Source organism: Eleutherodactylus coqui, chromosome 9 (assembly GCF_035609145.1).
Source record: "Eleutherodactylus coqui strain aEleCoq1 chromosome 9, aEleCoq1.hap1, whole genome shotgun sequence".
Classification (NCBI taxonomy): Eukaryota; Metazoa; Chordata; class Amphibia; order Anura; family Eleutherodactylidae; genus Eleutherodactylus; species Eleutherodactylus coqui.
The window spans coordinates 39,974,165-39,990,316 of NC_089845.1; the positions used below are offsets into that span (position 1 = coordinate 39,974,165).

The 16,152-nt window shown below is 41.5% G+C and overlaps 1 protein-coding gene across 3 annotated transcripts in view; it reads left to right on the forward strand.

The window, feature by feature from the left end:
* GMDS (GDP-mannose 4,6-dehydratase) overlaps positions 1-16,152 on the forward strand; it is a 621,910-nt gene that overhangs the window by 123,070 nt on the left and 482,688 nt on the right. For all 3 annotated transcript variants that reach the window (XM_066579263.1, XM_066579264.1, XM_066579265.1), the window contains exons 4-5: positions 3,375-3,462; positions 4,571-4,680. In XM_066579263.1, coding sequence (XP_066435360.1) covers positions 3,375-3,462; positions 4,571-4,680 — 198 coding nt within the window. The remainder of the gene's footprint in view (positions 1-3,374; positions 3,463-4,570; positions 4,681-16,152) is intronic.

Genomic DNA, 16,152 nt, shown 5'->3' on the forward strand with positions numbered 1-16,152 from the left:
GGACAACCAACCAGTTGGAGCTGCGCATGCTTGCTGGACGATCAGACGATCCTCTTTATGGTTGTCGAGGACATGCAGAGCCTGGTCACCTTGTGTGTTTGCCCTCATGCATCATTGTTCCAACACCTCCTAACAGTGTGGTCAGAACGGCCCAGGTGGCGGCAATTCATTCATACGCATATCCAACTTCTCGTATATTAATAATGCCCCCCTCTCAAACTCTGGTAATTGGACAAAATCTCTTCTCTGCATCGTAGAGCCTTATCTAGTGGTCAACAAGCTCCACACTGAGAGCCTCTTATAGGCCGAGGATGGAACCACTTTTAGGGCCTCAGGTGACAAGACCGTTCATCTAATCACCCCAACTCTAATCATTTGTATATCCACCTGAGATGGAACTGCATGCCAAGCTTTGTAGCAAAACGACAACTTCTTCTAGGGGCCGGATCGTTTTTTGACAAATAGTGTATATCTTGTGGGATTTCAAACTGAGAAATTGGTACTATGTATAGAAGGTGTGAAGATATTGCACTTTCTCTGTAAAAACAGTCAAAGGATGTTAATACATTAATAATTCAAAAATCTATTTTGACTGTAACAACTCTTATGTGAATTAAAGTATTATAGTGTTTTCAAGTTGGTTTTCTGCCTGAAATGACTGGTTGGAAAGGCCACATACTGTGTAGTTGCTACTATTTGACCAAATAGAAGTAACTGACTTTCCTTAGCAACATGTTAACCATGTACACTATCCCTGTGGCCTTAGTCTCCCTATAGTCGTACCTTCCCAAAGCCATCTTACAGATAGATCTGATATGTATATTATAAGAATTACAATACACTCAAAATGTAAAAGCCAAATCCCAAACTGATACAACATTTGTCTTTTTTAGGGCCGGGTAATGCAATAAGGTTCAGGTTATTAACCCTTTCCAATCCACTGTCTGACATCTAAAGACATTCTGATTTGAAGCCTGTACAGCGCCGTTGTCAGAAGACGTCCGACAGGGTATTCTTACTGTAGATTACTGGCCACTCTGTTGTCAGGGGCCTCTCCAGCATGTCCCATACCACAGTACTGGCCCTAGCCAGCAGATGGCGCCATTGTATAATGGCAGAAAGAGAAAGCCCCCTAGTAAACCCTGAATCCAAAACTGGATTGCAAAGGGTTAAAGGAGATGTCCCATGAAAGCAAGTGGGTCTATACACTTCTGTATGGCCATAATAATGCACTTTGTAATGTACATTGTGCATTAATTATGAGCCATACAGAAGTTATAAAAAGTTTTATACTTACCTGCTCCGTTGCTAGCGTCCTCGTCTCCATGGAGCCGACTAATTTTTGGCCTCCGATGGCCAAATTAGCCGCGCTTGCGCAGTCCGGGTCTTCTGCAGTCTTCTATGGGGCTCCGTGTAGCTCCGCCCCGTCACGTGCCGATTCCAGCCAATCAGGAGGCTGGAATCGGCAGTGGACCGCACAGAAGAGCTGCGGTCCACGGAGGAAGAGGCCATCTTCAGCGGTGAGTAGAGAAGTCACCGGAGCGCGGGGATTAAGGTAAGCGCTCCGGTGAGCTTTCTTTACCTCCCTGCATCGGGGTTGTCTCGCGCCGAACGGGGGGGGGGTTGAAAAAAAAAAAAACCCGTTTCGGCGCGGGACAACCCCTTTAAGCTTCTGTGCCTCTTGTATAGGAAGTTCGTTCGTTCAGCACAAAGGATTTTTGTTTTGCTTTTAAAAAGTGCAACATTTAAGTTAATAAATTGCGAAAAAGAAAAACCCTCCCCTCCCCGTCCATCACTTGTCAGATTTGGGCCACCATTCACTAAACTTTACAAATATCCCTTATAACTTAAAGTTCTCTTGAAAGAGTTAACCGTCTGAGTCAAGGCGTAAAGATCGTCTCATCTGACATTCTTAACCAGATTATCCCTTTTGCACACATTTTGGCTTGTCACAATGTTTATATTACACCTGTATTAGCAGCAGACAACCCCAGCTTTCATCAGTCCTTACATTAATACTTGTTGTCACAGATTAGCCAGTTGACAAGTTCTCCGTGAACATTCCTTCAAAAGGGGAGAGAACAAAACAGGAGGGAAGGAATGTGGCGGCTACCACACTACGCAGAGGGTCTTTGAATATTTGCTGGGAGCGTGATTCGCTGCAGTGCCAACCTACTGGCAGAGTGGTTTTTCCTGCTGTCAACTGGAGCTGAAGTCTTTCATCACATTGCAGAAGACTGATACGCGGTGTCAGTCCACCGGCTGCTCAGGACGTGAATGCCGAATGTCTTAACACAAAACCCAGTCTTGAGGAGATGAGAACACTTAATCTGGGCTTTTGAAAGGAAAAAATAGACGTTTCCAAATGGCTGAATTTTCCTTTGTTCTTGCCTGGTGTCTGAGTCTATAATGTTCAGGCTGTATACTATTTATATGTACAGAATTCTAAAGGGATACAAAAGTTCTTCTTTATAGTGATGGCTGACATTTGTAAGAATAGTTTCTTTTAGAGCCTCAGCAACCCTAATCTATAGAACCATTTATTATTCTACAGTAGAGGTAGCGCTCCAGAGATGGGGTCGGAGAAGAGATAGCTGATAGGTCAGGATATAGGTGAGCGGATTAACGTATTAACTCACCCTGAAGTAACTGGGTCCCCCTTAATTAAAGGGGAAGCTCTGGTACGTCCACAATCCTGGTAGGCAAAAAGCAAGTTCACAAACACTGGTCTTCTGGACATCCAACAGTGAAGAGCCTCAATGGGGATCCGAACATGCATGCATAGAGTCGGAAAATGCAGAGACAGAAAGGGTTGGTCAAGCCAAAGATACCCAGCGCTCCAGGGAGTAAAGAGATATTCACAGTGAAGCACTTACTTCACAGGGGTGACTCCACAGAGTACACCCCTAATCTGGGAAAGCAGTAAGTCCAATGGTGGAGGGGCTCCCATCCAACAGATATACCGGTTCCCAGTTTTTCGATAATAAAGTGAAGTTTTATTCATGGGGTCATAGCAACGCATTTCAGCTCATAACCGAGCCTTTCTGCAAGTTATCTTTGGCTTGACCAACCCTTTCTGTCTCTACTTATACTATAAAGAGAGTGGGTGAAACTAGTAGTACCAAGTAATTACCGCAGCCTGTGTCTGATATACTGTGGTATAGCTGTGTCTCAGACCCACCTTTTATTCTGGTCGCTTTAGACAACTTTTTGTCGTAATATTACGTAGTTTTCAGACTTTCTTTAGTGGACTTACAAGTTGACATCTCTATGGCTGAATTGCTGGAGTCCTTAATATCGTGCATTCCAAGATGACTATCCATGGACTTGTCAGTCACAAGGTATGAACCATGTTTGTGGTTTGTCATTCACAGGTGCATGGCATTGTACGCCGATCAAGCTCTTTCAACACTGGGAGGATTGAGCATCTCTACAAGAATCCACAAGCTCATATAGAAGGAAGTAAGGCTATTTCTATACTGCGTTTCTGTACTCATGCCTCCATGAGAAAGGAATATGCAAAAATATTTCTTCCTTTTAACCTACATATACATTTTTAAACCATGCAATACACAAGGTTTGCCAATTTTTGTTTCATGGATGATAAAAGTCCCAGAGAACCCCTTTAGGGCTCAGTCACACGGGCGCATCCGGGCGCCGATGCGCAAGTCTTCCTGCAGGATAAGACGGCCGCAGTGCAGGAGCGGAGAAAGAACACATGACGGGGTCATGTGTTCTTTCTTCCGGCGCTGCGGAGAGTCGTCCGCACCTGCAGTGCGGCCGTCTTCTTCATGCAGGAAGACGGGCGCATCGGCGCCCGGATGCGCCCGTGTGACTGAGCCCTTAAGCCTCATGCACACACCAAAGCCATATGAAATGGTAGGCATACGGTGGTACAGTAAGGCCCCATGCACACTGAGCGCCTTTATGGTTCTGTCCAACACACATGCATGAGGCTTTGCTGTGTTTCTTGTTCTCTCTTGGTATAGTGGTGTCAGTGGACTACCATATATAATAATGTTTAACTCATTTAACACTGTTATTTCTGTTAGCGCAGTAAACAAAAGAGAAAGTGATGCAAATAGTCAAGATGAGCATTTTTAATGTTATGCAATGAATGTATGACAGCAAATGCCAGAATTAAGGACTCTAACTATTCATGATATATCCTCAGAATAGGTCATCAATAGTGGATTGGTAGGGTTTCGCCGCTTAGTATCTCCGCTGATCAGCTGATTGCCAGGCCTACTGTCAGTGTAGAGAGAGCTGGAAGCAAATAGCTCTGTGCTCATTATAGTGGTCTCGTTTGGTACTGCAGGCACAGCTCCCATTGAATTTAATTCATAAGGACCTGCACGTATCTGCATATAGTAGCTTTTTTCCCACTGTATGGAATTGTTCTTGCTCTTCCATGCTGAACCATAAGGTTTAAAAATGCATATATTTGCATCTACTGTGTTTTGTCATAAATATTTATTGATTTACTAATCCTTTGCCAGTTTTACACTTTGGTAGAAATCCCTACTACAGAACACTTAATTGCTAATTAATGCTTGTTTCACACCTTCAGACATGAAGTTGCACTATGGGGATCTGACTGATAGCACATGTCTAGTGAAAATAATTAATGAAGTGAAACCCTCTGAAATTTACAACCTGGGTGCCCAAAGCCATGTAAAGGTAAGTCTGCCTATGACATTTGTTTCCTAAAAGTATAATATTCCATCAAGTCGTCATGTGAAGGAAGTCATATCTAGTCATACTTGGTGTTGCGTAGTATGGGGTGCGTATACTAATATGTAACTGATGGGTGGTTGATGATATGCGTGTCCTGCTATGTATTAGTTTTCATTCTATACAAAAAGCAGAGTGCTTCATGGGAGAGTATAATTCAATAAATGGCCATATAGTATAGTGCATTGCCAAGGCTATTCCAATGAACTGTTGTGGTTGCAAGGTTGGCACAACAACTATAACGCTTGTTCCAGTAAGAGCTGGCGATCTTTGGGTGGACCATCAAGTATCCGTAAGCGCAGGAAGAAAATCTATGTGTATGCGCGAGCCACTGATGTTTTGGGCATGAATTGTAGGTAAAAGTCTTATTCATTCTCCGTATTTAATGCATTTCATGGTAATGCAGACTTCCTCAGACCAATCAGACAATGTATGCCAGATATAGGTCTTCAGACGTTTGATAAAAACATTTCCTCTCTGATTTCTGCTAAGGTACCTTTACATGAGGCGATCATCGGTGAACTTGGGCAATAGTCGTCCCAGGCACAAGCGGCCGCCAACAGGGCACTGAGCGACAAATCTCTTACTTGTCGAAGTCGATTGGTTTTTAGCAGAACTAAAAATCATGTAACTGTCGGCTCATTGAAACAGGAGTCGCTCAATCTTTGGGCTATTGCCTGTTTACAGTAAACAGAGGCGGGCCGGCCCGGAACGATTTCCGGTGCGCGTTGCCTCCATTCACAGAGCTTATGCACCCAACAGTCATCCTGTGTGAAAGTCCCCTAACTGTATACCACCTCTTGTTTGGTTCACTTTGTGCCAAACTTTAGATTCACAATGTTGCGTTATAATCCTTGCCCTTTGCTTGGTCGTCCTGTGTATAGGTACCCGTAGGCCTCATGTCCACTGCAAAATTCAGGCCTGCGTGGATTCTCCATGCAGAATCCCACAGTGGGTCCCTCCTTTCCCGCAGACATGAGGCCTGAAAATAAGATTTTCTTACCTGTTTGGACACTGCGGATCTGTCCTGCGTCGCGGTCGGATTTTCTTTCTTGGGCCCGGCGGATGTGCTCGGCACATCTTTTTTTCTTTTTTTGAACTCTTGCTCTCCCACGGCACAGCAGAAATACAGCTGTGGGTGTGCCGCTGGAGCGGACGGCTCCTATATGCTTCAAGGAAGCCGTGGGAGACCCGCATGAAATGGAGTATGCTGCAGGTGTTGTCCCACATGTGCGATCCGCGCGGCAGGGGAAAATGACATCCTAAGGTATTTAATTACCTGCGCGTGTCCAATGCATCCCTATAGGCACGAATCACGCGTGTGGGACACCTGCACGGATTTGCTAAATCCATTTCCTAGTGGACATGAGGCCTTACAGACTGTGTTGATTCAGAAATTGATAATACGTATCCAATACATATTTAGTGCATATTTTAAAGGGGTATTCCCACCTGTCATTTATGACATCTATAGGATATTTTTTCCAAAGTAATGAGAGGATGTGCAGCCATCTTGGATGAGTCTCTGGTAATGGCTTCTAATTCAATAAATGGCCATATAGTATAGAGCATTACCAAGACTACTCTTCTCAACCTTTGCGGTTGCAAGTTGACACAACAACTATAACACTTGTTCCAGTAAGTGCTGGAGATCTTTGGGTGTCTTGCCAGGTCATCGAGTATCCGTTTACACAAGAAGATGATCTATTTGTATGTACAAGTCACTGATGCTTTGCGCATAAATTGTGATAGTAGATAAAAGCCTTATTCAATGTTAGATATCACTGCTGGGGTTCATGAACAGGGACACACTTATCATTAATGTCTGACAACACCTTACAGTGCAAAAACAGGACGTCATGTCATATACTATATTTGTAGCAATTAGATCACTTTTCTGGTACATTACTTCCAAAGAAATGTTTCTGTGTCTACAATGTAGGAGAAGCTTATTCTGGGCAAGTAGCTGGTGGGCCAATCTCTGTGGGTCTGGGTGTTGGGTTGGGACTTTCGTTGCGGCCTAATAGCTGTGTAATTATGAATTAGTGCATGAGCAGATACTGGAGCTACCATTTCCTGTAGACATAACGGGACACGTCTTTTATATGCCCATTGTTTGCATAGAAACCTAGAAGATTGACATAAAAAGACCACATGGTCCATCTAGTCTAACCTCCTATATTTACCTTTCTACTTCTCTTTTCGGATAGATGTATGATTATCGCAGACATGCTTGAGTTCAAGAACTGATCTAGAGTAGAAATTGTATAGACCTATCCTACAATGAATGGAAACTAGAATCCATTACTTGCGCGTTAACTTATTGTAGGGTGTTTAGGATCTTTTTGACCTTTTTTTTGTTATTCCTTTTTAATTCAACGGCTATTTTTGAGAAGCGCAGGGCAAGAGGTGGCGAAAACCGTGTGCGGTCGTTTTGGAAACCACAATGCAGACATTATGGTATTTCCACACGAATCCCTTCTGTGCCCATCCTAATTAGGAATTTTGCAACATTTACTGACAGGCCGTCCAGTGGGAAGCGTTCTTACTGACTCATTACATTGGCTCCACAGCACTTCTTTTCCCTGACTTGTGTGACAGGCTGAACTCTCGGAGCTGGCTTCTTACAGCGTCTGTGAAACGAAGTGAAAGAGATCATGACTCTTGGCAAAACTTGAGAATATTTTACTCAGAGTTTCTTGGAGAATTAGAGGTTTTGTCTGTTTCAACAAGTTATGTTTGTGAAGTCAATTTTCCATGAAATCTCAGTGAATTGTATGTTTTACTGTGAATATAAAGCGATGTCTTATTTTCATTTTCATAAAGAAGGGAATGGCAGCATAAACACAGCATTTCTGGCAGTCCCGTCGGGTTTCGCCAGCCTGTGACTGCCGATGACTCAGATCCCAGCTGGATGTCAGATATTGATGCGCATCGGCGGCGCACTAGACCTCCCCCCAAACCTACTACGGGCTTGTAGTATAATTGGTAGGATAATTAAAGTTTTCTTCAAGTATGGCGTGAAATAACGTTACTGTTTGGACAATAAAAGCCCAAGTGATATGTTTGGACAGCGTTAAGAGATGACGAGTGCAGTTTTTTTTTTTTTCTTTGCGCCTGTTTACTTTGGCTTATATTTGTGCAGAATAACGTTTTCTATCACTCTCACTTCCAGTCAGCTTTATGTGGGCTGTGCAGAAGGCAAGGAAAATAAAATAATAGGAAGTTGGTCTGGTTTCCTGAAGGAAACCAATGAAGATGAAATTGGTTCTTGGAATGAATACACAAGGTCTGGGAAGGACTGAGAGAAGAGCTCGCACTGAATCATAAATAGTAAGCGTTGTGACTCAGGGTATGCTACACAGAGACGGGTTTGATGCAACACGGTTGACGCAATGTAGGAGAAAGCTGGGGACTTCTACTTAAGAGTTTCTTAAAATAGTGAATCTCAGGACCATTACTTCATGATGCAGGTGATTGAAGGAACAAATTGTGCAGTGAGCAGGTTGAGCTGTTCCGAGGGGTGTGGACAAGGAGTGTTGTGACCTGTATTCATCCTTGTCTCTATGGAAAGTCTTCAACAGTAGCTCATTCACAGCACTCGAGTCTTCAATTATTGGATGCAACACCGACTAAAAGTTCAATGTATAACTTATTCTTGGGGCATTTGTAGTGTTTTTATCTATCGGTTGCTTTATGTTTTGGAGAACAGTATAAGGCAGGAGGTAGAAGATCCCAGAGCACAGTCGTTGATGTCTTGAGGTCCTCCTAAACATTGGAGTCAAGTCAATGAAAATGGACGGTTTCAACCATGAAGAACAACCGTCAGGTGAAATTGAACAACACGTGATCATTTCAGCTGACCTTTGACACGATGTCATTATTGTCATTTCCAGTAAAGAATTTGGTCGTTTTTGAAATTTTTGGTCCAATAGATTTGACAAAAGATTTTCCCGGAAAGAAAGTTGCCAGTAAGATGGTTCGTCCATTGCCTGCTGTCATTGAACATGTATGGCCAATCTCAACCACTGTAATGTAACTCCAGTATATGGACTGTAACATGTATGGCTGCATCTGGGAAACAATCGTTTACCAGGCGACCGTTCCATCAATCTGCTTCTTTCTAACATGTATGACCGGCTTTACTGAGGAGCCGTTAAGTAAATTAGCCAAAGAATTATGTATACAAGAGTTTGTGGGCAACACTTAATGAATTAAATAGTGAACGGTACAAACTTACAATACCTAAAAACATTCAACAATGACAGACACAAGACAAGGTGGGCGTTGTAAAAGAAGGCATTTAACCTTCGTCATATCATATAATCAAAAGGTAGCCTTTTTTATTATACAATTGAACTTTATTAAAAAAATAAAGTCAGTATACAAATCGAGGAGATTTACAGAGGATTTTTAGGGAAATATTATTGATGACCTATCCTTAGGATAGGTCATCAATAGTTGAGTGGCTGGGATCCACTGGCCAACCAGCTGATGGGGCACCCGCTCTCAGCTCCACAACACACAGGGGAATGGAGTAGAAGCTGCTACTACAACCCCTGGGTAGTGGCTGGCACTTGTAACTGCAAGCGCAGTTCTCATTGATTGGACCCCAGACTATTATCCTGACAGAAGGTCATCAATAGTATTTACCTAGGAAACCACTTTAAGGGTGCATTCCCACGAACGTATATCGGCTCGGTTTTCACGCAGAGCCGATATACGTCGTCCTCGTGTGCAGGGGGGGAGGATGAAAGAGCCAGGAGCAGAAACTGAGCTCCCGCCCCTTCTCTGCCTCCTCTCCGCCCCTCTGCACTATTTGCAATGGGAAGAGGCGGGGCGGGGCTAATTCGGGAAACCAAGCCCCGCCCCCGCTCCACCTCCTTTCATTGCAAATAGTGCAGAGGGGCGGAGAGGAGGCAGAGAGGGGGCGGGAGCTCAGTTCCTGCTCCTGGCTCTTCCATCCTCCCCCCTGCACATGAGGACGACGTATATCGGCTCGGCGTGAAAACCGAGCCGATATACGTTCGTGTGAATGCAGCCTTAGGGATACAAAAACTGTATTATAGAAAGATAATCTTTATTAATAAGAAAGACTCAAACAGCTAAAAAGCATTTAAAACTTTAAGTAGTTCAGGGTCTATCACGATAGGTGGAAACCTCCCCATAAGCATTCCAGTACTATACCATAGTAACATAGTATGTTAGGCTAACCAAAAAGACATGTCCATTTAGTTCAGCCTATCTCCCCCCCCCCATTCACAATGTTGATTCAGAGGAAGGCAAAAAACCCCAATGACGTAGAAGCCAATTTTCTCCATTTAAGGAAAACAAATTCCTTCCCGACTCCAATCTGGCAATCAGAATAATCCCCGGATCACTGACCCTTCTGAAGTTATTAGTTATATAACATGTAATATTGTTACACTCAAGAAAGGTGTTCAGGCCCCTCTTATACTCTTTTATTGAACTCACCATCCTCATCATCACTACATCCTCAGGCTAGTAGTTCCATCGTCTAACTGCTCTTGCAGTAAAGAACCCCCTTCTATGTCGGTGTAGAAACCTTCTTTTCTCTAGTTGTAGAGGGCGCCACCTTGTTACACTCATAGTCATGGGTATAATTTTTCCTAATCAGTAGTAAAAGCATTTAATAGTAGTAAATCTCACAATAAATGAAGGATATATACATGAGGTAGAAAGAAAGTGAGGGAATGCAAAGAGCTAATGACTTGTTAGCCATCAGAATTTATTAGAGAAGTCCATTTGGAATATTTTAGATTTGTTTTAGGCAAATACTGTGTTTCTCTCAAAAATAAGACCTACCCCAATATTAAGCCCTACCCTTATTATTTTTTGGGGTGCTTGAAAAATAAGCCCTCCCCAAAAAATAAGCCCTAGCTACACTACATAAAAAAAACCCAGAAACAATACTCACCTAGCAGGCGGCGTTCGGGTCCCTCACGCTAGCCTGCGGCGCTTTGACAGTCTTCTGTGTAGTCCTCAGCGCTGAGAGAGTATCCTCTTCCTGGTAACGGTGCTTGAACACCGCACCTCCTGCAAGAGATTGCTGTGATTGGCTGAGCCACTGCGCTCATGATCCAATCACAGACAGCGCGATGAGCCAATCACAGCCATACAGTGAATGACATCATTCCTGAACGCCGTCTGCTAGGTGATTATTAAAACACTCCTCGAAAATAAGACACTGTGCCTCTTTTGGGGCAAAAATTAATATAAGACACTGTCTTAGTCTTAGGAGACTATTCTCTCCAATTGTGTTGAATGAGTAAGTGGAATATAAATCGGGTAAAAAAATTCCTTCAATTGTAGTGATGAGAACAGTAGTGAGGAGAAGACTATGGGTAGAGTGGATTGCTATCTGAAAATTCGAAAACAGACCTAGCCAGCAGAACACAACATTTTAATACCAATTTCTTGTTTCTCAACTATTTCTTCATAAACATATAATATTAAAGTGTTTTTTTTGGACTACAATATTCACTTCAGTGGGGGACAATTTCCTCTGCCAGTGCTGCTGTGCACCAGCTAGAGACCCTGTGCGCTGCTGCAAGCACAGCGCCATACACAGTGCAGTGGCCCGGAGTGGTACAGCACGTTCTGTTCCATTTACTTGAATGCATGGTGGCTCTAGCGAACAGCTGCTTGTTCACTGGTGCCGGAGCTAAATAGCTTTATTTATACATAAACTTTGTCAATCAAAGCTGTATGTTTTTAAAAAAAATAATCCATGTATTTTCCTATAAAAAGGATTTTAACCTGCCTAAAATGTATCCATATTCTACGATGGACTAAATAAAAGAATTATAATTTGAAGTAATAAATAAATGTAAATTGTATTAAATCTCTTCTTGAATCCATTCAGGGAGTGTGATGTGACACTCCATAATAGATAATCACTGGATGTGTGAAATGATTGTCTCTGATGGTTTAGGTGGAGCTTGTGGTTTTCATGCTATTATCAGAGCACACAAAGCCGTGCCTATTGTCCCCAGACCATCCATCTTCTAATTAGTGTATGGTTTGTCTTTATTACAGTGAGTAAGAAAGCAAATATTGTTCTAATAATTAAAGACGATTTATCCGAGAATGACTAGACGTCATGTGACCACTATGTAAATATACATTTAGTGCCGCGCTGTGCTGGGAGACGAGAACCATGCGATACAGCAGTGATTTGGTTGATTTCGAGGCTGTGTCCTATGATCTTCTTCTATGGTGGTTTGAGAGTATTTAAATACACGTCATTTCCTTCTGTCATAGAGATACATTGTATCAGCTTAACATACTTTGTACTTTTCCATTAACTGATATAAGAACTACAACTGGTCAGTCGACTAAAAGTTCTAAAACTAAGAGAATATTGCAATCAGTTAGTTACTACCAGTGAAACACGAGACAGTCAATATTTGTCTTGTATATATATAGTATAACGCATCGCTAGCTGCAGTTGGACTGCATAATGAGTGTGTCATGGAAAGCATTAGGGCAGTGTTGGTTTCCTTCAGTATGTGCAAATATGGCAAGTCATCATGGAATCATCCAATTAAAGTTTAAGGGCCAAAATTCGACTTTTCATAGAGCTGCATAAAATGTGACGTATCCTATAAAGTATTATTAAACTGCTTACAATGTTCCATTTTTTTCGAGGCTTAGAATTAATATTCGGTAAATGTCAGCTTTTTGGCCCAATTTTAACTACCAGAAATTGGCACTATAGCAGTACATGATTGTGACTATATTATCCCACTATTAAGACTGATCTTCAATAATTCACTTCACCAGCTTCACAAATGTCTTAGTGAGATAGATAGAGCAGAATAGAACAAGTGTTAATCATGGCTAACATATTAGAATTAGCTTAGTGCCAACATATCACCAAGTGACACACAGTTAAAGAGGGCCAACGCGTTTTGTGAAATACACCCGGTTCTTCTTACCTTGAATTGTTGCTGTTTGCACCCTGTTTCATGTCAAGTTCTGATTTTCAGGTGATCTTCCCCATTGTTCTCTTGTGTATTCCACTTTCAAGTAAGGGGATTGTAGCAAGCCTAGATTTTTGCCAGCAGTTCATATCCTGACTTCCTTGCCCTTACTTCCCATGCTGCATTGCACTGCCTCTGGTCCAATCAGCAGGGAGTGGCAGTATCTGAATATCCACCCTTCTGTTCTCCCAGGACAGTCAGGCATTCAGAGACATTCTGGCTAAATGGTTAGTAAACCCACAAATATTATCACAGTGACTGCAGATCTGTCTGCCTGCAGCCTGTGAAGACCGCTCCTCCCCCAGTTGCTATAGAAACATTCATGCGTCCTTGTTACTAATGGAGCTCTGTACCTAACGACAAACAGTTGATTGTAGAGAAGTTGGAAAATAGACTTCTAGTGGCAGCCACTTCAATTGTGATTTACTAAATGGTCAATTCAAAGGTATTACAGAAATGCTGAGACTAATATAAGCTAGAAGATAAGTGGAGGTTGTCTGAAAAGTTAGTGCCCCTTTAAGTAAATACAAAGCGCCATACTGTATGCCCTATATACCCGTAAAAGTAAAATAAAATGTCCAGAACACTTTTACCTTTTTACTATGTAAAATTTGTAATGACACAGAGAAAAAACTTACTACATTATTAAACCCACATGGTTGCATGGCTTGAAAGTAAATATAAAAAAACATGTTGAAAATAGGTAATGTTGCCTACCTAGCCTTACAATAACAGAATAGGAAGCGTTCAAAATGCCATATGGGTCAACAAAAGGTTCCATTAAAAAGTACGGAATGTTCCCTATACAGGTTCCATTCCAGGAAGCTGTTCGTAAGTGCATGCGTTTGTTGCCCGAACAAGTGCTTGTATGGAGGGGGATCGCAGGATGCTGTGTGGTTGCCATGGCAGCTGAGGGCCTTCTGAAAGGCCCCAGGGCTCCCAATGCAGAGTGCCTATCAGGTCGTGCCTGTCCGATCGCTGTACAGTATGATGTAATGCCGTAGCATTACATCATACTTACAGACAGGCTTGTTCGTATCTTGGGAAGTTCGTAACTCGAACGTTCTCAACTAGGGGACTTACTGTACAACTCATCCCTAAAAAAAAAAGAAAAAAAACACCTTAAACAGCACAGCTGACAGAAAAATGTCAGGGGTCTTTAAACGCAGTGATTAAAAGTGTAAAAAAAACGTTGCAAAAAAAAACCTACATAAATTTGGTATTAACATCATAGTAGCGACCTGCAGAATGAATGTAACATATTATTTATAGTGCACAGGGAACGCTGTTTACAATAAAAAACATGCCAGAATTGTAGATTTTGTTAACCTCGCCTCTTGAAAAAATGGACTAAAAAGAAATCAAAATGTTGTATTTTTCCAAAAAATTGGATAATTAAGACTAGAGTTCATCCCGCAAAAAACACAAGCCCTTATAGAGCTACAGCGATGGGGAACGACAAATGTTATGGCTCTTGGAATGCGGCGACACAAAAGCAAGTCTTTTTAAAAGTGTTTTAATTGTACAAGAAGAGCAAAACATAAAAGAATTGTATAAAGTTAGTATAATAGTATCGCCGGAGTTGTGCCGACGCAGAGAATAATGTTAGCACGTTATTTATTTCGCACACTGAACGCCCTTAAATATGAAATTCAAAAAACAAGTGGCAGAATTTCTTTTTATTCCCCTAATCTCCATAATAAAATTAATAAAAGTTTTTAGTTGTACCTAAAAATGATGTTATTAAAAAATACAACTTGTCCCACAAAAAAAAAACAGCCCTCATATGGCTATGTGGACGGAAGAAAGAAAGTTATGGCTCCTGCAATGCAATGATGGAAAAAACGGAAAAATGAGTTGGTCAGTAAGGCACTAAGGGGTTAAACCTATTCCAGACTGCCTATATGTCTATAATAACAGGATACGAGGTACATTTACTGCCACTGCGGTATTACAATATTGTGGTAGGATGACTGCTGGTGTAAAACAACTGTATTCTTACAGGAACGCTTTTTGTTACAGTGTAGCAGTTGATTGGAAGATGACTGCATTTCTGTATCACTTTCTGATTGATCACTCATGGTACAGTGAGTGCGCGGCTAGTTGATTCTTTGCTTGGCAGATAGATGGCAGTAGAGTGTCACTTACTAGTGCCATTGGTTGTACCTGTTGATTCAGAAGTCAGCTCCTAGATTCAAGCTTCAGTAGGAAATCTATCTCATAAGCTGGAGCCATCAGTGAGTGCTTCCAGTAACACTATAACTGTTTGTCCACAAAAGGCTGGTTTACAATCCACAAAACTTTACTCTGAAGTCCTCCCCATTGTACATGTATTTTATACACCTTATTATCAGCCTTTATTTTTTATCTGTCTGTCTATCTATCTCATATCTATCTATCTATCTATCTATCTATCTATCTATCTATCTATCTATCTATCTATCTGTCTGTCTATCTATCTATCTATCTATCTATCTATCTATCTATCATCTATCTATCTATCTACATATCTATCTATCTATCTATCTATCATCTATCTATCTATCTACATATCTATCTATCTCATATCTATCTACATATCTATCTATCTCATATCTATCTATCTGTCTATCTCATGTCTATCTATCTATCTATCTCATATATCTCATATATCTATCTATCTCATATCTATCTAATCTATGCATCTATCTATCTTCTATCTATGCATCTATCTATTTATCTCATATAGATAGATATGAAATAGATAGATAGAAGATATCTATCATCTATCTATCTCTCTATGCGTCTATCTCTCTCTCTAATATCTATCTATCTATATCTATCTATCTCTCTATGCGTCTATCTCTCTCTCTAATATCTATCTCTCTCATATCTATCTATCTATCTCATATCTATCTATCTCTCTCACATTTATCTATCTATCTATCATCTATCTCTCTCTCTCTCTCTCTCTCTCTCTCACATTTATCTATCTATCTATCATATATCTATCTATCTCATATCTATCTATCTATGTCACAACTACCATATCTATCTATCTCAAAAAACATAACTGCTTTATTTATCCATCAACGTCGCTGTATGAAAGCAATTTTTTTTGCCGCATGAGTTGTATTTTTCAATGGTACTATTTAATGTGCCATATAGTGGAGTAAAATAAAAAAATTAAAAAATGAAATTCCGCCATCTTTTGGTGCCTTTTGTTTCTACGGCCCACAAACTGCAACAAAAATGACATGATAACTTGATTCTTTGGGTCAGTACTAGAGATGAGCGAGTATACTCGCTAAGGCACATTACTCGAGCGAGTAGTGCCTTAGCCGAGTATCTCCCCGCTCGTCTCTAAAGATTTGGGGGCCGGCGGGGAGTGGCGGGGAGGAACGGAGGGGGATCTCCCTCTCTCCCGCCCGCT